The 23,639-nt window shown below is 38.0% G+C and overlaps 1 protein-coding gene across 1 annotated transcript in view; it reads right to left on the bottom strand.

Moving 5' to 3' along the window:
• Window positions 1-7,857: 7,857 nt before the first annotated feature.
• The window catches only part of cadm2b (cell adhesion molecule 2b), a 133,168-nt gene continuing 117,386 nt past the window's right edge, over window positions 7,858-23,639 (bottom strand). The window contains exons 6-11 of the mRNA XM_070905829.1: window positions 15,683-15,841; window positions 15,291-15,381; window positions 14,911-15,089; window positions 10,034-10,060; window positions 8,085-8,207; window positions 7,858-7,976 (exon numbers count right to left, since the gene is read on the bottom strand). Coding sequence (XP_070761930.1) covers window positions 7,858-7,976; window positions 8,085-8,207; window positions 10,034-10,060; window positions 14,911-15,089; window positions 15,291-15,381; window positions 15,683-15,841 — 698 coding nt within the window. The remainder of the gene's footprint in view (window positions 7,977-8,084; window positions 8,208-10,033; window positions 10,061-14,910; window positions 15,090-15,290; window positions 15,382-15,682; window positions 15,842-23,639) is intronic.

Genomic DNA, 23,639 nt, shown 5'->3' with positions numbered 1-23,639 from the left:
CACACCACAGGGGCTTGATCCCACATTGTTCTGTACCTAACATGAACAATATTTATTGTTCTTTGCGATTGTTGCTAATCATAGAAATAATCCACAGTTCAACCTGTACAGACTCCTTCTGGATAAGTATTAATCATACCTCGTGTGTCTTTCTTAGATGTAGCACAGTCAAACTACTCCTCCACAAGTTATTTTGGAGCATTAGTTGTACTGTGATATAATAAATGCAGTGACATAAGAAGTTCATTATTTTTATAATAAAATATAACCTCCTAATGCAGCCAAAAATGTGCACATATTTTCCACTTTATTTTTGTAAGATGCTCTATAATGCCAGAAAACAATCACACAAGCATATTAAAGTTGACTGTAATGTATTAATGCAGTGGATTGAATATATGAGGATTGTGTTCATTTATATCCACCACTTGAAGTTCAGCATTGATTTTGCTGGTAAATCTATCACAATGTCACAAGAGGGAAACAACAGAACTCCCTTTCACAGCATATCAGTCTGTTAATTCGCTATGTGTTGCATTACCATTTTCAATTCAGCCAAAGTAAACTCGATAATCAAAGCAATTAAAAACACAATCAGTTGTGTTTCCAAGTGCTATGTGGAAACTTGGCCTGGCAGCTCTTTGGGATTCTGGACCTTCTCTCCTGATGACCCCTCAAGGTGAACTCTTGTATGGCTGTCCATCCCATGAATACTAAATATGGCTGAATTAAACATTTTCTCTCTTCTCACTATTTAATCAGTTGTCTTACTGAGCTGTCTGTCTGGGGTAATCCCTGAGGCTCACCATCACACTGACTGGCATCATAAAGACGACTGGCACGCTGCTCTAGAAGTATTCAAGCCTTTGCAATCCCACTGGTCTTTCCCCTCTTTTTGTATGCAATCTTTAACAGACGGTCTTTGTTGTATGCTTGCAATGTGCTATGTCACCCCTTGACCAATTCTCAAGTATGATTTATCTTTGCAAAGTAATTTAATCCAGATATAGATTTATATTAGGGTTTGGAAAGTGCTTGCGTGTGTAATCAGATCAGAGCAGAGATTCAAGTTTTAACAACGTGGGTGACGTTCTTGTGCAACTTTGTTAAACTTCAGAAATCCTTACTTTAAAATATTTTATGTGAAATAAATTAGATAGTCATCGAATTTTAAAGCAATAAACACAAGGTGAGCATCACTTGCAAGAGAATTGTCTACAAGATATATAGTATGTATGAATATGTGAATATTGATGCAATAGATAAAAGAACAGTGCAAACAACAGACAGTAGTGCATTGAGCCAACGCACATGTTGTGTTACTGATGTTATTTTAAACCAGGGGCAAATAAACCTGATGTCGTCCTATGCCATTACTACACATACTGAAAAAAAAGAAAACATCCAGGATGATAATGAGGCTGATGCCAACACATGATGTCCACGCACATCCAGACAGCTGGATCCTGCAGGCACAGCAGTTTGTCAGGACCTTTTCAATACAATGTTTATGCATTCATATTCTGTTTGCATTGGAGAGTGTTTGTTATTTGAAAAGGAAATTCCTATAATAGAATACACGAGAGGAAGAATGTTATGTTGTTTTCATTAAATATGTAGTTGTAATTGTAATTGTCCATAAAACAAATGACTAACTTTCCTCACTACTAATAGCTCTAGGACATCATCCAGTTGTGTCAACCTCACAATCATCTTCTTGTCATGTCAGTGATGCAATCAGGTGGGCTTTAATAATAAATGACAAACATTCTTCTAACTACAGTAGTAAAGCAATGGTTTCAGCCACACAAGTTTATGACAACAAATGTTTGAACTACAGTTTTCAGAAACATGACAACTTTGACAACTTAAGTTCTTTCAACAGCACGTACAACAAAAGTTAGGCACATCATATTTCATGATATTATCCTTGTTATCCACTTATTACCTGGCTAATTATCAAATTAGCTTTGAGCACGTCTCTTCCACATTCAACATGAAATTTCCTGTGTGAACACACATCATTTCCTGTGTTTCCATTAGATGTGCACATTAGCTGGAAATGACAGGCCCGCCAGGATGAATGAAAACTTGCATTTAAAAAAGCCTATGGAGCTTGATTAAGATAGAATGGCTGGAAAAACACCACTGGTAAAAAGCATCAAAATGATATCTTAAAATAATTTCTAAGGATAAACATTTTAATAAAAGTGCAGCAAAAATTCATCTCTGTTATCAAACTAATGCTAAGATTTCCTATAGCTGTCATTTTATTGGAGGAACATCAGTCTCCCACTCACTAATATTCCGACTTTAATTAAGTCTCTGGTGAGTTCCTTGGAAGAATCTCAAGTCCTCAAATCCAAACAGATGGCACGTTATTTATTGCATACCTTATGCCACAGGTACTAGCTTTTTTTCCCAAAAGACTATCCAAGACAAGGCTTCCCTTTATGTGCTCTCCTGGGCCTGCATGATTCAAAATTCTGCCAAACAATACAGAAAGGTTTGTTTTAATTAGATCTAAAAATACAATATAGAATAAATCAAATTGCAGACAATCCCAGGGCAGGCTATTTAAAGATGCACCACAGAGAATGTGAGTCAGTGTGGATGAATGAGTTTAAAATACAGTGGGTAGCCCTGTTTCGGTCATCAATCCACAGGCCTGCATGTGGCCTGATTCGAACAGCGGAGCTCCTGCCTCACAAAGTGGAACCCCTCATGCAGCAAACAAGGGAATTGTATCTGACTGTACACATTCATCTAGACTAATGGCATGGTGACGCATCCAGGGGGATACACAAGCTCATGTTCTTTGTTCCAGATCATTTGACTCCTTCTAACTTCCACTCGGCCCTGTCACAAGTGGAAGTGTGAGTGATCTGTTTAATCTCATCAAATATGATTAGGCAAAACACATCTCAAGATAATATCCTACAGCCCTCTGATTCAGCAGCGATACAGATGAGGCGTGAATGTTGCAGCTATAAGTCAAAAGGGGCTACAGAAGGCTCAGCCGTGCTCCACCTATATAGTTTTACATGAAAATGTGCTGTTTGAACATATATAAGATAAGTAAGAAAACATTTAGTTAATCTAGCTGTGGGTATTTTGACAAATCAAATGATGTTCCAGGAGTGTACCTGCAATACTAGTTGGCATCATCATGAGATTCCTTCTGCAATTACTCCTTTTCCAAGGTAGCAGCAGTGTTGTAAACATGCCGTTATTATTCTATCCAATTCTCTATTAGAATGAGCTGTCAATCAAAGACAAAACAATTTACCTAAACAATGAAACCTCGGGCTTGTAAGGGCAACGATAACAGACTCCCAACACAAAGTTTTGAAAATGAAAAGGAGGTTATTTAAAAAATTGTGAATTTCATCTTCCACAGTCTCCTCTTTGCACCTCATCTTTGGGTGCAGAGCAATGATTACAAATAAACTCTTCCAAAACATTTGTTCTGGCTGGCAGGCAGTATGAAAGTTGACACAATATTAATAAAATAAAAAATCACATATTTGGATAGTTGGGAATGTTGTGATTATTACCAGTAAATACAGTATTGACTCAAGGTTTGGAAGAATCATTGGGTTACCTCACAGGGTCACTAATACCTTAAATACCATTAAATCTGTAATTAAAAACATGATCCTGGGGACAAACATTTCTTCATCACTTCTGCTTTGCAATCCCACTCCATCTTTGAAATCCTTTTATCCTTTTACTTCCTCAGCAAATCGCCCAGTGAATTACACAAGGCAATTTACATGCTTGGATAGTGAAAACAAGTGGAATTACTGTTATTTCTGCATAAAAAGTGTGCTGTTAATCCAAAAGAAGGACCACTATTTGTGTCAGGGTTGGCGGGCTTTTCCTGCAGTGTCTTGCTATGGCTCCTCCAGTTGTCACTAATCTACAGCAGAACTGTGGGATGAAAAAGAAAAAAACAAGCTGTGTCTGGTCCAATGTGAAAAAACTTAACTTTTCTACCAGAGTCTTGATGCGACACTAGAAAAAAGGCAAATACTATCTAATTGTACAGGACTAGAAATACAACTGCAAGGACTATTAGCTCAAGAATTAATGTTCAAGATTGCGAAAATCAGAATTGTGCTGTAGACCTAATATGTTTAAGTGTAATAATGTTTTTTTAAGATATCAATTCGTCCCTGAAGGATTTTGTCAGAGACTTCTGTTCTGCTATGATAAGAGCTTATTGTGAGCTGGAGGACTGATATGGACCATGCCTACAGGGTACGGTGGGGATCAGTTTCTTCAGTTTAGTAAGACTTACAAGGCCTCCTCAGAGGTCATGCTGTGATTGTTACATTGCCCAGGGTATGGTTCTCACATTTCAAGGGTAAAGAGAAAATCCATTTTCCAACTCACTATTTACAATTGCACACGAGTGTGTCCCCCCCTCAATATCCAATTACTAAATTATGATGGATTCTTAGTATTATTTTCTGCCAGGCATTATTCAAGACAGTCTATCTCAATTTACATAGCTTAACGAAGCACTGAGCTTTTAATAACGCGAAGGAGTGTGATAGTGGGAGCTGATGTTTATTTGAACTGGCTGGGCTTTTGGTGGTAATGATTATGAAGTGAGCATTGGGAACTGTCTCTGCGAAAGGAGAGGGGGAGCGAGGCGTTGTGTGAAGCAGGCAGATGGTTGGCCGGTCAGTGTGTAGATAATGGCAACATTAGTCTGCTGGGAAGCAACATTATGCTCAAGGTCAATGGGAGCTGAAGAATGGAGGATCATAATGACTCAGGCCCCGTGTCCTGGAACGAGATCTCCCTTTAAGGATGTCGAGATATTTAATATGAGCGAAGTAATCTGCACAAGGCTATTATATCCATCCCGGAATTTCAAAAAGTTCATCTGTGTCACTGAAGCACTGATAATGGGCCATAAAAGGTGCTTTCTTTTATTTTTCTAAATTGGCAGGGCTTACTGTATGCGTAGTATCCGGATTACTACTAAATGTTAGATACTATAATCAACATTTGCTTTAGTAAAAGGTAAGTTTGATAAGGTGGTAGATTTTAATATGTTCGTCTACAGAACATTACACTTCATGTCCATACATATGGCCTTGTTTAAATAATGTGGATATAATGCACATTTGCACACCATGTTCTTGAATATTCCCATATATTCATGGTAATTTCATGAGCACACTACTATTTGATTTTGTATAGACTGTATTTTTCACAACTAATCCTCATCTATATCGTGTATTTCTCCTGCTATTTTTTACAGTAATTAAGAAGACATGAATGCTTGAAATACCTGTATCAATCTATAAATCAATGATCCATACTCCTTCTATATTTTGCACCAGTACAAATGCAACATCTGCATATATTTTTTTTCATATTTTGTCTGCTATCTATTTATTTCCTGTTTAGATGCTTTTACTATTTGCTTTTTCAATGACCTAATTTCCCCACAGGGATCAATAAAGTTTCATCTTAAGTGGTATAATTTCACTACCAATTAAAGCAATCAGCTGCATCCTAACATCCTTGACCATAATGTCAAATCACAAAGTGGTTCACCTCCCGTTTCCCTCACCCAGCCTACTTCCTCTCTCATGTTTGTTAAAACAAGGGCAACAGCAGCCTGCTGCGTTGACATCTGCGAGTAGTTTCATGAAGCCACTTCAAGCATATCGAACTCAGTTCCAGTTAGACGGGATGGAATTTGGGAAGACTCAAGTCTTCCTTTTGTCACCCAGTATTAATGCACAAATCACGAGCGAAGCTGAGAGCCTCGGGCAATCTTCCTGAGGAGCTTCACGATTTTTTTTATCCTTCAACACTTTGCATAAATTATTAATACTAAAGGCTGAGTAATACTCAACAGTTGCATGGAATAACAATTACAGTGCAGCTTTGGTCATAGCACTGTCCATCAACATGTGTTCCCTTTTATGTAATATATATATATGTAGATATGCAGATTGATATTGTGACTGTGGGTAATAGCGCTGTAATTACTCTTGAGTGCATTTCAAAGTACAAACCTAGTCACAACAAAATGGCAGTTTTCAAGTTCTTCATTTTTTAATCCGCACTTTGTCTCTCTCTTTTTTCCTTTTTTTTTTTTACAGTGGCATAGTTGAAAAATGAATATTCAATACTGAGAAAAAAGCAAACCTCACACATCCCCCATAAAAAGCAAATTAATTACAGCGATTAAAACTTTGTACAAAATGAGTTATTTATAGCATCATATTGAACTAACAAAATAACATGTATGAGCATTGGCAATATGGTTCAATGTCTTTGATACAGTGACTATATACAGTGAGGGGATGTCTGATTCACCAATGCCTCAACATGTCATTAGTACTGTTTGCAGCAAACTCAAAGGCCATAACGGTGATCCTTGTATTGTTTTTTATGATTTAGTTACAGAATTAAAAAATGGAAAAGTTAATGTCAGACAACTACTTTAGTAATAACAACAATAATATCAATCAATATAGTATTATATAATAAATGTCAATCAATCATAATAATAAATACATATATTTTGACCAGATTTTTTTTTAGTTTTTACATTTTAAGCAATTCATTAGAATCCCTGTTTGAAAAAATCCTCAAAAGTGTGAAAACAATCTCATCAAAGTGACAGGAAATGATATTACCTGAAATTAAAAGCTATAACCAGTGTTTTATCTTTTACTAAAATTGATTACTTACACATTATTTACATACCGTCTGGCAAAACAACCTCTTGTTAGATAAATGGGAAAATAATTAAGACTTGTGGAATACTTTAAATACTGTATATGCTAATATACAAATTGTAATGTATCAGGGATCCCAAGATTCAACAATATTGTTCACCAATATTCACGTTAGCAAAGTATTTTACAGCAATATCCACACATTGAGCATAGTTGTTCAATAAAATTCAACATAAATAATGAACCCCCACAAGGTTCCATTCATTCAGTTTGGATCCTACATCAATTCGCCAACCAAAATTAAAGTTCCTCATCCATGACAATATCTGCAAGTGTACTGAAATCTTCATCACGTGTCTGACACCATCTCTCCATCTAGACTCATATTGAATCCTGAGACAAGAAACAGTTGATGTGTTTTCCCTCCGTGTTAGTCCTCAGACTTTGTGCTTTAATTTTCTAACTTGTTCTCTGTCGGTACAAATCAGCAGCATGAGCGAAAACTGAAAATAAATCAATGCAGAAATATACAGACAGTGCTAAGAGGGAATTGATTTCATCTAAAGACAATCACATAGATTGTGCTTCTATGTTTTGTTTTGTCAAAGTGTCTGTTTTACGATGTTTTGAATTTTTGCAGTATGGCTGTGGTGGGGTAAACTCCAGGCAACATCCACATCCCTAAAAAGATTCTTTTGATTTTAATGATTGATAAATTGATGTATTTAACAGGTTTCGTTCTTAAACACTTTGAAAAGCTAAGCAAATTTCTTGTTGCTTCTGAATTTTAAAAAATCTGCAAAAAGTTGTATAACAGGTAACGTAATAGTAGAGAAAGAAATGAGTAGAGAAAAAAGTTAATGCAAGCAATGAAAGAAATGCAGAAAAATGAACAGCATTTAGGCACTGTAAAACTGAAATGGAAGTAATCCAATTGTACATGGTTTACATTGATTACAAAAGGAGAAGGCTATATTATCAGCAAATGCTTTGAAAACAAGCATATCCAAGCATGAGATTTCTGGAGAAGACAAAAGAATAATAAGTAAAGTAAACCAGATCATGTAGTGACGCTGAGGCAGCTTAAAATTGCATGTCTGCTGTCAAAAGTTGTCGTTAAACAAAGGAAAAGAGTAGCAGAAGTCTAAATGAAGTACTCTTTCTTTTCCTCTGCATGCACATGGTTTCCCTCAGCATTGATGATGGCTGTGTCTGCGTCAGGGGCGTCCTCTGCTCCTTTGGCCTCGTGTGTTAGATACGTCCCTGTAGACATACAGAGCCACAGGAAGTTATCCACCTGCTGAAAAGCGCTGGACATACTGTATAAGAAAGAAAATTGTTATTCAAGGGAGCTCAAGTGACCTCTTTTACCTTTATGTCTGGCCAGATATCGTCCAAGAACTATTATCAGACATAAGGTGATGAAGACCACGACTGCAACAACACCGCCGATTAAAGCGTGGTCAGGTCCATGTTGTCCTAAAGCATTAGGATCTAAAACAAGACAGAGATGGAGGGAATGGAGGGAAAAGTGGAGAGATACTATTAACACCTGCAAGATGTTTTTCTGCTATCTAAAGCAGCTGTAGGCATTTATTAAAAATATGTAGATTTAACACTTGCGAACAAAGCACAACAGTCCCAAATGAGCTTCTGTCATATTTAGAGCAACATGACATCGCTGCTTTGAAGTGCTTGAATTGAGGTACTGTATAAAAGTAGCAATCATAGGAAATACCACAAATCTCTGCACAATTCAAAAATGTGCATTAGCAACAGCAACGTGCTGCAAGAAAACTGAAGTCTAGCTCTGAGTGATGTTTAAGTTTTTTTTGCCAAAGTGTCTACACATGCTATCTTTTGTGTTCTCCCTTGTTTGCTGCCACAGCAGCTGCTGCTGAGGTTCAGGTTTTTTAAATAAGTGTTATTCAACATGAGGCATCCTCCAGGCAGAGAGCGAGCTGAAGGTTTCCAAGACAGGAGCATGCCTTTGTGTCTGCTGTAATAAACTGTAAGTGGCTGTGTCTTTACTGTGCACCTTGTGTGCTCTCATTATCTCAAGCTGATGAATGGCTATGGCTTGTGCTCAGTTTTGCAAAGTGACCCTGGGAAATGACGGCGGGAATGTTCCTACAAACCTCATTATATTCCTCTGTTAACGGAATGCAACCCTCATTTTCAGCAACCCAAAGTGTGGGACATTCAAAATAAAAAAGATGAAGTTTTGAAACATGCAGTTTATTTAACTCCATGCAGAATAGATCCACCAGAGTCGTTTTATCAGGGACTCACAAGCAGGTGCTTCAGACTTTGACGCAATAACTGTTTTGCTACAACAGTTGAATTAACTCAATTTTGGTTGCATGTCGATGGATATAATGCTCTGTACAGGTAATTCCACTGTCAACAAGGGGCATAAGCAATTTTCATATCACACTCGGCCGGTGCACACTGCTCACAGGAATGAGATAAGCTTAACTGCTCTTGCTGCACTGCAGCTGAACTTGTCATCTCAACACAACTTGCTACTTATGCTTTCACCTTAAAGTGTGAGTAAATGACCATTAAGTATTTATACTGGTCCGACCAGATACTTGAGCTTTAATTCACATGTAAATACACAGATTATTTTTACGCCAATGCTGGAACAAACTACAGAGAGGCAACATTTAAAATCAGCACTTAAGAAACTACACACACTGTCACAAAAGGAAAACTGCAGACATTTCAGCGGCACACAGTGACATCAATGACTCAATTCTCTGTATTTTGAACTGGGAATCTTGTTTCAATTCTAACACAGACACAACCAAAGAATTTTAAACCTTGAAAAATATCTTACAAATAAATACCATATCAAACAAACACATAGCATGCAACCACAAGCTATGCACATAGATTAAATCATGAATGTACCTTGAAAAATATGGTAAACAGAAATATTTTTCAAGAACTATGTAGGTAAAGAGTTCCCACAAAGAATTTTGGACTTTCCCTTCTATTTCTGCTGCAATCGCATGATCTGAAATCAAATATTTACACACCAGCACAGATACAATCTCCATCCCAACTTCACTCAGATAGAGCCGTCTATTTCATAGTACAAAGACAAACCACACCAGAAACATATTGTGTGATAACTTATGCAGCCTGTGACATGGCTGGAGAGAAAGCAGCTGGCATCAGCAGAGTGAGCATCCATGCATGGTGATGGTTTGGCTCATGCTGTGTGGAGGTCGTGATGTGTCCTGACCCAGATCCAGATCCAGCATCACACACTGTAAATCTGGCTTGCAATGATCGTCTAGTGGGATATTTACCTGTTGTAGGCCCTGGAAAGTCTTTGGCTGTTGCCATGGTTGCAGACAGTGACAGCAGTAAGGGAAGACGAGGGGAACAACACCATGATAAAAAAGGTGACCACAAAGTTCAAAGGAAACATGAGAAATTAACATGGTTTGTTTTTTTGCGTTTTTACTTTGACAGCGTGCAGAAGTGACGGTAAGTGAAGCTTGCTGTCAGAGCCAAATGCATGCTTAACTGGAGTTACTGGAAACGGTCACAAGGACAGCAGCACAAGATACATCGACAAGGATAAGATGGAGAACAAAGGCGTACGTTCTGAGATTTTTGGTGTGTAATTAGCAATGTACAACCTCAATGGGTCAGTTCACCGAAAATTACACATGAACATATTTTCTCACTTACCTCTAGTGGTACGTTGCCATGCATATAGTATTAGTATTTGCTCAGGTTGAAAGATACAGTATCTGTATGATAATTTGTCTGAGAAACATGTTGCTGATAAAATGTTTGAGCATCACAAATGAAATTCCATTCACCACCTTTGCTGTAGATCTCAGAGACAAATATCTCAAAACCTGGGTAAATTAAACCAAAACTATCTGCATGCCTGCAACACTAGAGTAAATGAGAAAATATGAAAATATTTTTTGTACTTTTTTTTTTTGTGTGTGGGCCGACCCTTTATTATTGAGAGCAAAAAATCTCTTTAGGACTTTTCATCTGCTTTAAATCATTCAGGTATCAGGTAACATATCATCCACCTGCACCTCAACAACAAATATCAGGCAGTCTATGATGAAGGATAAGCAAGAGTAAAAAAATGCGGCTAAATGGCAAAGTTGCTCGGAAAAAGACACCTTCCTTATGAGAGGCCAAGTCCTTACAGTTTAAAAGGTACCCTGTGGAGTTTTTTTTTATCACTAGAAATTCTATGGAGCAATGTTTTAATGAGTGGGCTCCCATTGTATTGTGTACGTGCACAGGGACCCACATGCACAAGGTCGATGCAATACACATTCCTCCTGCCAGTCTCAAGCTATTCCACTGATTGACAGTTGCGCTTGCAAAGGCAGTCAGCAAGACTGCAAGCTGGTAAACATGGATGTAAAAATGCACAGTATTAAAACAAAAAAGGTTTGCAAGGAAATGCATTCAACATGTTTGCTAGACCTCAAGGATGCACAAAATGCATTTTGGTGAGAAACACTAAATATAATCATAACTTTTGTTTGTTTTCATGAAAACTCCACATACCACCTTTAAGGTTCACGGGTTGACTATCAAAATGAAGCACATCCCAAATCTAAGCAACCTTTGTGTTTTGTCCATCACAACACCAAAACTATTTCGACTGTCAAGGCAACCATTTAGCATGTTCTACCTGCAGAGTGCTCTTGTGGTTCAATATGGCAAAGTCACACAAACACTACAACTAATTCCATTAGGAGAGATGAACTGAAGTAAAGACGTGGAGCATGTGATTTTGGTAAACATTATTCAAGCGTAATTGCATGTGCTGTTATTGTTTGGTTGTAATGGTAGAAACCATTCAGCCTAAGAACAAAGGTATAAACTCTTTTGCAAAGATGTAAATTTTAAAAATTACTACCTGATATGGTAACTTACTCCTACAATAGTCTGCATATTGTCAGCTACCAATAATAAAACTAATCAGAAACAGTAATAAAAAACAGCTAGGAGATAACAGTGCTGTGTATAAAAAATAAAGCAGAGAGCAAAAAGAAAAAATAGAGTATTGAATTCATGCAGTAAAACAATGCTATTTTCTAGCTCAAAGCCTGGTTGTTAGATCATCAATCATCAACTGTGTGTTCAGTGTCATGTTTGTGAGTGCATGGAGCGTTGTGGCGGGGCCATGGAGGGGTCCAAGTGTACCTGTGAACGCAACTGCGACTGCCTATGCCTGATGTGGGAATGTCGCATTAACAGATTGGAAGAATAGAGGCAAGAGAAGGAGGCAGGCGAGCTGAAGATGGAGGCACTAAGGTGACGACGTCTGCTTAATGAAAACAGGACCAACGGGGAACAAAAACAAACCTCTCCATGGGGAACAGGCTCACCATGCGAAAACGTACAGGAAAATCAAACAGCACAAATCAATTACTGCATGTGGCTGGTGCAGTTGGTTAATTGTGGTCTTTCACCTCAGTTAATACAGGAAAAATAATGAAGGAAATGCACAGATAATAAAATACAAGAGACATAATGACAACAAATGACTTAAGCTCTGAATTAGTAAATTCTTTCAGCAATATCTGAAAGAATATTATTCTTATATTTATAATATATTTTATATAAAAGGATGAGTCATACATGAAGAACTAATTTCGTACATCTGTTATATTTTCAAGAAATTGGTGATTGGTTGGTAAATAGGCCACAGACGCAGAAAATGTAAAACTCATCAGGTGTCATGCTTGCTGAGGTGAAAATGTACAATGGACGAGTGAAATATAAGGGTAAGAGGGTGAGAAGCGGGGCTGCAGCTTCATAAACAGATGCAGTCATTTCTCAACTGTATTTAACCAAACTACTATCTGTTACCATCTCTCTAACATCTCACTCAGAGTAATTATCATATTCGCTGATTCTTTGCTTTATTTAATACAGTGTATTAAGGACCATAATTGCAGACGGTGATAAATTGTGGTGGAGCAATGACATTTATTGCTACTCAGCTCTCCTGTCATTAGCAAATTAGGCTTAGAGGCTGAGATGATCCGAAGAGACCCGGTAAGTATTCAGCCAGACACGGTGTAGCTCTGAAGAATGACTGTCATCATCACTGGAAGATGAGCCCATCTCGCACATCTTTTACCTGCTCGGCTCTATTTTTCATCCTTCCCCAGAAACCAGGACCTTTGTATTTAGTGTGAGAGGGCTGCTGAGGGTTATATATGTTTTGCTATTTCCTCTGTTAATCTAAAAAGTGACAAACAGCTCCCTGGTGCATACATGTTTAACTCTAACAACCCAGGTTAATTCGACAAATCTGAATGTTTTTTTTTTATTTGAAATAATACAAAAATCTTTCTGACTGCAAAATGTGAGAATTGAAACTTTGGTCCAGCACATGGCTCCCAGATATGACAGGATGATATGGACTAGCCTGACATTGCTGCCTACCCCTGTTCAATGGGCATGCTGAAAGAAGAGCCTCAGATAACAAAAGCTGAAAGGACAAATGTGTCATCCTCCTTTTCCTTCGTTTTTTACCAATGAAGGGCTCTCTCTCCCCAAAAGCCTCTGCCTTTAAAATCGAACAAAGAAGCTGCTGTGCATCCACTAACTGCTTGTGAGTTTGAATAAGTCCAGCGTCTGAGCTGTGATAAGTCGCTCCCAAACAAACTGCACTCTCATGTGGGACTGTTTAATTGGCAAAAATGGAAACAAATAAATCCATGTTGAATTTTAATATTCTGTCCTTGTTTTTGTATTTTTACTTGGCTGTATTTGATAAACGTTATAAACATGTGCTGCAGAGGCCTTAATGATCCGTTTCCTGCACCATGCTGTCTTTATTCTCTCAGCCGCTCCACTGTCTCGGGATTAACTTATCTCTCCTCCAGGCGGTACTCGGAAGCTAAATTCTGCATCCTTAACACTTTTTTTCCCTGTTTCCTCGTAGGAAGAGTCCAAAAGCTAAACCTGTGTAGCGATATGTACAGTACAGTGAGGTAAACTGGGTTATCCCGCACAGTGCCAAGGCAAGATTTGGAAGTGAAATCTTGAGGAAAGTTCAGTGCCGGTCTTAGAATGGCGTTATCTTCAAGTTTATATATTTGATCTACAAAATTACACATATTCAATAACACTTGAAAATTAACATACTATCCTTAATTTCACATTTGTGGTCAGTTGTTGGAAGCCACCTTTAACCCTTTTTTTATCCTATTCTGCAAACCAAAATGGGGCAGCCATAGCTCAAATTAATTGCAGGGTTGGTGGTTCTATTTACAGTACATGTCACAGTGTTCTTGAGCAAGACACTGAACCCCAATTGGTGTGACCCCAATGGACCGCTGCCATGTGAGTGTGCATGGGTGAATAGTAAAAGCGCTTTGTACTACTAAGGTTGAAAAGTGCTGTATAAGTGCTGTCCACTTATGTTCTGATCCAGACATTGGTTTCCACCCATTTCAATGCAGTATATAAAGATCAATTAACCGACTATTTCAACTTGAATAAAAATGAATTGAATTGATTAATTGTTTTTTTATATTTACAAAAATGAAACCAATGGCTGCCTCAAAGGGTAAGAAAAATGCATCCAAAAATTTGAAACTCTACAACACGCTTTCAAAAATGGTCAGCCAAAATGTTAAGTACACATGATTCGTGATTGAGGAGCTAAACCTTGCAAACACACTGGAAGGGTCTTTTAAGTGTTTGAAAACTAATTTGACCTAAACTGAACTGGCACATGACTTTATAGCCAAAATAACAATAAACATTATTCAGGGAAATTGTTAATTCTTCAAAACATGTTTGCTGATTTATGCCTTCCTAAATATCCATTCATTATCTATAACATGTCTACAGTCCTTATGATTGGTAGATTATTTGACAGAAACAATGAAATTCCAGGAGATGCTGAACTTTGTGATCTTCTTCTATTGAAAAATCCATCATATTTAAGTTGACTATTATTGTAAAAATATTTTATGCTTTTTTTTATGATAAAATGCACCATATATAATATGTGGCCTCTTTAGGTTAAGCTGCCAGATTGACAAACCCTCTGCTGGCTTTGTATCTTTATAATGAACACCACCCCTCTTTGATTTAGCACACAGTGTGCTGCAAAGCCTTGAATAAAGCAGCAGCAAAACTGATCATCCACAACAAGACTAGCCATTACTGTACCCACCATATACAAACAGTATATATTCAGCACCGCTGGTCCCCAGGTGGTTGCTGGCCTCGCAGCGGTATGTGCCATTGTCTGTTTTGTTTAGTGTGGTGATGGTTAGTTCCCTGCCCTCCACAATCATACGCTCGATGTCTGGCAGCTCTCCTCCATCTTTAGACCACAGCACCGGTTCAGGTCTGGGAAGGAAAATACATACAATATTTTATGTTTTTCTTGCTGCTTATGATTCCCTAAATGTAAGGAACTATTTAATACGCTGAAGAAATATTCTTGAAAAATGACATTCTGTAATGAAAAGGAATCACAATTCACGTCCAATTTGCCTATTTTCATGGTAGTAACTGCCACCAAATTGAAGTAAATAAATGCCAACTTACATTGGGTTGCCTATGGAAACACACTCCAATTTGAAGTATTGCCCTTCCTGTGGAATAATCAGTGAATGTGTGATCTCCAGATGGGGAGCATCTGCGAAGAAGAGACAAAAAAATCCAATGCTATGACAGTACTGTGTGCTGAGACTTTAACTCAAACACTGACAAAGTACAACAGTAGTTAGTTCTTTGCTCATTGGGCAGCTCTTAGCTTTAGCCCATATCCCTGTTCTGCCTTGGTACTAATCCCTTACCTGCAAACTAATCCTACACTAATCCTGGGCAAATGCAAAGCTAAACCTGCAGACATAAATGTAATCTCAATCCTTGTATTTCTCCTCAATGCTAATCTCGCACCTAATCCAGTTTTGCAGGGTGTGTATGACAGCACTCACAGTGGACCTCCAGGACCTCAGTTGTCATGTAGGGTTTGGAAAGAGACACATGCTCCACACTGCAGGTGTAGGCGACGCCATCGTCCCGTCTGTCCACCTGGAACTGGAGGCTACTCCTCACTGTGAATGATTTTCCTGTGGCATTCACCTCTGTAGTGCCTGCAGAGAGTCAGAAAATGAACAGGGGAGCAATGTACTTATGAATTACTAATATTATTGGGGAACCGTTCTGGCTTTTGTGAAAGCCCTTCATGCAAAAAATTATTTTTGAAAAAGAAGCAGAGAACAACTTAAATCAGCTCGTACATACTAAAACGTGAGAAACATGAAATTTTATTTCAAGATGTTGCTTTTCTGACATAGACAGCTGCAGTGTTGTTGTTGTTGTTGTTTTTCTCTGCATCTCCTTTGAGGGAGAGAATCCTTGGCCTTTGAAAGTCAAGTCAAAGTAGAGTGAATAGTGAGGGGAGAGCTGTACGAGCGTTGACTCGGTTGGTTGGGTGTGTTTGCTCCTCCAGGACCATCTCTCAAACATCCCAGTCAACACAAACAGGCACACACTCCCCCGGCAGTGCGGACTGGATTTCCATAGTTGTAGTCACACCTTCCCTTTCTTTCCCCTCCTTTGTTTTAGTTTCATGCCCAAACATTAAACCTTTACACAGCTTCAGATCTTAATTTGTGTTGACTTTTTCCCTGCCCTGTGATGTCGTCTTCATTTAGAGATGCCTCTTAACTTATAATTGGAAGCACTTCTTTGTAGTTTGCTGCTGCTCTCCTGTCACGCTTTGTGTGGTAGCGTCACTTTTCTCTGGAAACAGCTGTGTACAAGGCTAATGCACCTGAACAAGGCAAAAAAGACAAAGCCATTACTTGATGACGGCCTCAGAAGGACTTTTCACTGGAGCTGCTACCCTCCCTCACCCCCTTAGATCCTCCCAGCACTACATCCTCCCCCCTCCACCTCTTCTTCTACCTGGACTTTCTGCCATCCAGTGCAAACCCGAGACAATCAATGAATACGTATGTACTCACTCCACTCCTTCACACACAAATACACATGCACATGCATACACAAACTGTTCCCTTGGTCTATTAAATACTAAAATCCCCTTGCAATGAAACCCAGATCACCCATATCATCATCATTTTGGGATGATCTGTCCCATTTGTTCCACTCCACCGATTTTCTTTGATTTCGTCATGTGCAAGGGAATTCATTTTATATTGGACTTTACAGTAGAACCACTACCACTACTACGACTGCTACTGCAACCTGTATTTTTCCTGTTGCTATTGAAATCGGCAGATTCAATGATCATTCTTCTTCTGTACATTCTACATAAGAGTGATACTTTTTCATGAAATGGCTTATTATGGTCATTTTGGTGTTTTTAATAATTTTGTCTCACAACCTTAGAAAAGAAGGCAAGATAAGCAACAGTCTTTAATTTGATTTCTTTTTTACTGTAAATTACAACATTTCATTAGTAATTTATGATTTATACATTTTATTTTTTGAGTTTTTTTTAACAATCTTTGAAATTACGCGCTTCATTCTGGATCTGATTCACATGAATTACTGATGTTTTGTATGCATGACACAAAAAAGTGTCAAACTTTAAAACAAAAAGTAATAATAGTAACACAAGGAAAATAACTATGAGAGAAAGAAGAAACTCAAAATCACCATTTTACATCGAAATTTGCATCACAAAGAAAGACTATTTTTGGGAACTAATTTCAAACATCACATATCATTTAAGCAAACAGGAAAGGCCGTGGCCTTGCATTTGAATGTCAAAGGCCTTGCATTTTGCCCTGAAGTACAGAGGGGAGCTAGTAAGTACCTCTGTGGTGTCAAACACAAATCTCTCCAGCTTTTCCTCTCATTCATCAAGTCGCCTGCAGCATCAGAGCTGCCACAGAGAAGCTGTCAGTCTGTTTCAAGGCGGCTGCTAGCATCGCCAGAGAGCACACATGCAGCAGCTTTCACAAGAATGTGAATGTGCCAAGGTGCACATGCTTTGAACCAGAACCCCAAGAGTAAAGCAGATCTACATTCAGGCAACAGGGGGCACTCATGTAATCACCACCTCTGCATCTGTTTTAACAAAGCAGAACCTCAGTGGCAGGATTTGATTTTTTCAAAGTGTAGGCCTATTATAGTTTAATAAGTGTAATATTAGGGTTGCTCAGGTATAGTTTGAGAGACTTACATTTTGGCTTCCCCTCCAGATTATCATTGTTTTGTTGTCCTCAGCTTTGAAGAAATAACTGCATAACAATTTGAGCCTTTGTTTTCTTCATGAAGGCATCCGAGGCATTCTTTAATAGCACATTCATTTTTTATACTATTTCAAACTGTGCTTCTTTTAACTCCAGAACCTCCTGCTCAGCACAGTTTGCAACCTACTGCCTGCTGACCAATAATTACAGCCTAAAATGTTTTGAGAAATTTCACGTTTTCTTTTTTCTTTGATTCTGTGACCTAATTTCTCAATTAATGTGCTGTTGAAAGCCCTTTAAGTATAAACTAATATTCACAGGAAAAAATGCCTCTTTAATTTTACATAGAAACTTATTTCCTTAATGAACATTCTTGCACATGAAGTATTTTGGTGTTTGGTAGTTGGAGGGTAAAGAGGCATAAGGGACATGCTAACTGCTCTCAATTTGTGGTTGGGTTCCTGTGTGAGATTTTCTGTTTGAATCAATGTGGTCTTGGGTAGTACAATGCTTACATTTGTTCACACAGTAGCATTTATAACTACTTTATCCATGCAACCAATAGGTGGTTTTAATCCACTCATTGGCACTAATTGTCTTTCCATTTTATAGTACAACTGTACAGTAACAGTTGTTTAAAATGGCTTGTTGGTTTATTCCCCAGAGGCTTTTATATTTCAGTGTTTACTTATACTAAACATAGTTACAACACTGTCAGGCTAACAAAAAAGGCACAGGAAGAAACTGTACAATTTACAATTTTATATGAATAAAAATTTAATTGAATAAAAACCTCATAAAAATAGTTATGTTGACTAGTTGTCAACATTGTGCCAAAGACCATTTCTTCACAACACATGAATGTACAATGGCGTATGAGGGCCCTTGTAGGTAGAAATTATGGAGCTGGGGAGGGCAGTAATATTCAGCAAAAAAAACTCACAATAACTTGAATATTCTCTGAGATAAAGTCACAAATTTACAAGAAATAAACTTGGAAAAATAGTGTTTTATTCATCACAGCACCACCAGCCTCTATGCTGGACTAAAACTGTTAACTCATAGTCCTTCAGAATTAATGTTTTCCATTACTCAACACAGACACCCACTGAACATAGAGTTAAGAAATAGCACGCTAGCTAGGGAAAATCTTGTCTCATTTGTGGTATGACAAACAGTAAATTCATCAAATTCAGTGCCTCCTGTTGCTATTTTCCAAGCTACTGTAGCTGTCATACTTCACTGGACCTGCGTGAGCGCGGTTTCCATGGGAATGTAGCCATAGAGACTTTCGTCATACGGAAGTAGATCCAATCTTGCAAAGTGAAGCGATGTAGTTCCTTGACAAAAAAAAAACAAAACATTTTTTTTCCCTCACAAATTTACCACTTAAATGTGAGTTTTTTTTCTCAGAAATTTAAGACTTTTTCTCAGAAAAATAATGTATAATGTAATGTTTTATACTATCATAATATTTTCAGTAGAAGATGAGACCAGCACAGGTTTGAGGGTATCGGCCTATATTTTTCTATACTCCCAGCACACAACTGGGATGAGTCATGTAACCAGGGAACACTGTTCCAACAAATAGTCTCTAAATGTTGTTGTCATTTTAGATCTGTTAACATTATTACAAATGGCTGAAAATATTAAATCATCAATTAACAAAATCAGAGAAGAGATGTGCACTGAGCTCAGGTCCCTTTTTACATAAAACAGATGACGCTGGAGTGCTGTTGTCACACAAGATCAATGCCCTGTGTATCTGGGGATAGTAACGCAATGTCTGTACTTAGAGATTTAATTGAATGGAACAACTTAAAAGGCCTAAATACATTCATATACATGCTTGTTCAACAAATGAATACTGCTTTTATTTTATTTGTTTTTATTTTTACAGTTGTTCAGATGAAAACAAGTAAACATGTAAATTTCCCTCTATAACTTCCTCCATAGCTTCCAGGCCCTTAAACTTTATTGGTTTATAAATGTTTTTCAACTAAGTACTAAAGGGGTAAACAGATTAGTTTGCACTAAAGTTGGACTTGCTGTGGAAAAGTGAGTGTACAACTTTTAAAAATAGCTCAAATCCATCATCTAAGGCAATAAATGTGAGAAAACACTTTGAGGTTCTGCAACATATGCTGGTATATTCCTGTAATGTGGCTCATTTGTAAAATTCTCAGATATCCCTCAGAATATTCCCCCCATATATTAAAGCTCAGAGAGTCTGTAAACAAAGGAATTATAGAAAAAATTATGGTCCAGGGAATTATGTGTTTAGAGTAGACTAGAGTTAGGTCAACTGATGTTAGACTCATTGAAAAAAGAGTTGTGCAACTGTGCAAAAATATGTGCAGCAACACATAGATCATTCCTGCTGCTGATGGCTATTTGAATACAACAAACAACGGTCATTCTTCCTCACATATCAGTCTGTGGTAGCACTATAATGAGCTCCTGTATGAATGTGGCACTTGATCTAATTTTGGATCACAGCCTTGATGAGGATGATAATATGAAATGAGAAGTGAAGTGGAAGAAGGTAATCTTCTCAGAGGACAAACAAATAACACAATAACACACACACACACACACACACACACACACACACACACACACAACCATACACAACCATACAATTGTAGCTAGTGGAGAGATTGTTTTATCACAGCCCCCGCTCTTCACTACAGTAGATGCTGTGTATGGGAAATGTTGTGATCATTAGATTAGAGAAGCATGTAGGGCAAACATGAATCAGCTGGACCAATTTGATTCTTTGGTAGTAAACATGTCTTTACAACACGTAAAAATGTTTTTCCACTGATTGGAGAAAGTTGCTACTTTTGGTGCTGTTCACATTTGACAATTAAAAGCTGCAACAAAGTCGAAATGTTGGGAATATTGATGTGATCAATTAGCAAACAGCAGGGAGCAAGAGATGTGCAGTATACAGCTGTACAATGTAATGGTGTAATATCATTGAAAATAAAAAGTTTGTGATATTTATCTTTGCTCTGCTTGATCTTACAGAACAGGGAGGGCCATGAAGGAACACATCGATTTAACATCAAAATAATAATAACAATAACAATAATAATAATAACAATGTCTCGATAATAATGTCTTGATACCTTTGTATCACTCTGAAAGGAATATATAGGCCACTTTATGTATGCAAATAGGGTGACAGTGGGTGGATTTTTTCCTCAATAGATTACAATTTGAAGCCTGGCTGTCATTCAGCGACACAAGTAATTTGTATGGCTCTATACTCTGCAAACAAATTATTTGACACTGGATGACAGTTGCATTTTGAGGTTTGTAATGCTGTGTGCTTCTAATATAAATTGTTGAAAAACAAATCATCAGAGCATGAAATAAATATGACATGTTTTTGCTATTACACCTGCTGTCATCTTGGAGCTTTGTAGACTGGTTCCCCAGTGGGGATAGATTTGACTGACAGCAGACACTGGCGGCAATGATCTACCACAGAAGAACCAATGGCAAAACATGCTGCTCCCAGCACATACTCACTAAAGAAAGCTTTAAAGCAGCACCTACAAAAGACTTGGATCCGGAGCACTGATTGACATTCCTCCTCTTTGACACTTTGACATGGAAATGAAGTTTTTAAGTTGAGCCCTCCAGTCTCTGCTTTGTTCTTTATCTCTCTTTGACTTGGAGATGCATCACACCAGGTCTGTTTGCCCAAGCGGCTTAATAAAACCCACCATACACAGGTAAAACTAATAAAAGCACATTTGTATACAAGACACAAGATTGGGGCAGACTTGGGGCACATGATGTTTTTTAGAGATATGCAATTTGCACATCACACATTAATGCCATTTCATACATCAAATATAGAGAATCTTTCTTTTGTATTAATTTTCCTTTATGCATTTTGGTGAAGCCTGGCGCACCCTAAACACTCGCGCAATGCATTCCGCGAAGACCTGTCCTAATCTGCCTCTTGTTGGCTAGTATTCGTTTGTTTGGTTGGTTAGGTTTCATTTTTATGGTGGTTGGCAAACATCATTATGCTGCATTACCGCCACACACTGGAAAGGAGTGTGGATCGGGAAATGCGCATGCGTGGAACACCAGATTGACGCAGACCCTCAATTGTACTATGAATGGAAGTGCGTGTGTCCGCACGACCGGTACAAGTCTGCAGCTGAATGGAACGCGGAAATGTCCGAGGCGGAGTAAGATGTAACTGCGTCTCTGTGTAAACACATAGCTAGCTTAACGCTGAGAAAACAGTGCTGAAAATGTCCTTGTTAAAATGGATTAAAAACACCAAAAGAAAAAAAAAACAGGAAGAAACTTTAGCAACTGATGAGGGTTCCCATAGACACAATACAGGTCTTTATCTGCTTTTATCCAATTTTGATATGTCAAAAAAAAGTGTGACAACAAAGCACTGAAGGCCTGCATGTTTCCAGGCCTGTGCCAATGCAACAATGTAAGTTAAATACTGCTGTCATGCTTTCTGTTTTCTCCCTCTTTGTTCTGTCATGCTATGTATATACTCTTTTGCAAAGGGGAAATGCTGATTTACCAGAAGATAAAGTAAGAAACTCAGTTCAGATACTCAATTTATGTTGATTTGACACACTGTACTTCAAGGTGACATTTGATTTTGGCTCATACCTTTCGTGTTCCTTCTCATTATCCAATTTAATCTGTAGGCCAACAGATATCATTTTCAGTTGGTGTTATTCTACCATACATGCAATATGATATTGTGTACAAACTGGAAATGTATGTCGTATATAATAAAATACATACAAAACAAACTTTAAGTGGGATATATTACCAAGATATACGTATAAATATAAATACATCCAAGACACATAAGATGATCATATCATGCAACTGCTGAATTAGGGTTCTGGCACCTTTTTTGGTCCAATTCAGGCACTGTTAAGAATATTACGTTTTGAGATTTAAAGTATATCCCAAGACATAAAGCAAAAAAATAGATGATCTCAGTGCCTCTTGAGATGGACAGCAAGTCTGGATGTGATGCTGTGTGCCAGCTCTCCACTGGCCTTTCAGAAATTTACGTGCATGTCACTTCAGCAAGAAAACTTCATATCCCAGCCCCTCTCCCATCAATCATAATGCCATGTTGGGCAGACACAGACAGAACCACCAAGCAAAAGCTCTCTGGTGCAAATCTTCAATAAAGAGCAACTGTCACACTGAGTCTCAGCAGCAGGCTCCATTACATTAAAGAGCTCCACACAGCTTACCTCTGCCATCAAATTGAGGAAAAACATTCCATTCCTATCTTAATGTTTTTGTCTTTTTTGTGCTTTTTTAAAGCAGAAATAAGACGATGATAAAAGCTACAAAAATACAAAGTGCTCAGCTTCAGACAGTTTGGAAAGAGGTGTACAAGAAAGTGAAAGCTTGTAAGGCACACAGTGTGAAACCACAGAAAACTTCTGCTGGTTTAGTGTGATCAGCACACATTACACTGCACCATCTGCTGCCTAATGCATTGTCTCTGTCAGTTTCTTTTCAGTCTGGGTAAAGCTAGTTAGGTTGCCTTACTGAGTTTGCATTATTGTGCGTTCTTGTATCCTCCTTGACTCGTTTGACTAATCTAATCGCTGCTGCTCGAAAAAAATAAAGCACCTGCGGAACGAATGGGGAGACCAGCAAGTTCAACTCATCACATGCAAACAGCGCTAAGGTGGGTAATACAGAG

The sequence above is a fragment of the Enoplosus armatus genome, chromosome 5 (assembly GCF_043641665.1).
Source record: "Enoplosus armatus isolate fEnoArm2 chromosome 5, fEnoArm2.hap1, whole genome shotgun sequence".
NCBI lineage: Eukaryota > Metazoa > Chordata > Actinopteri > Centrarchiformes > Enoplosidae > Enoplosus > Enoplosus armatus.
Note: the sequence above shows the minus strand (reverse complement) of the source record. Positions and strands in the feature narration are given on the sequence as shown.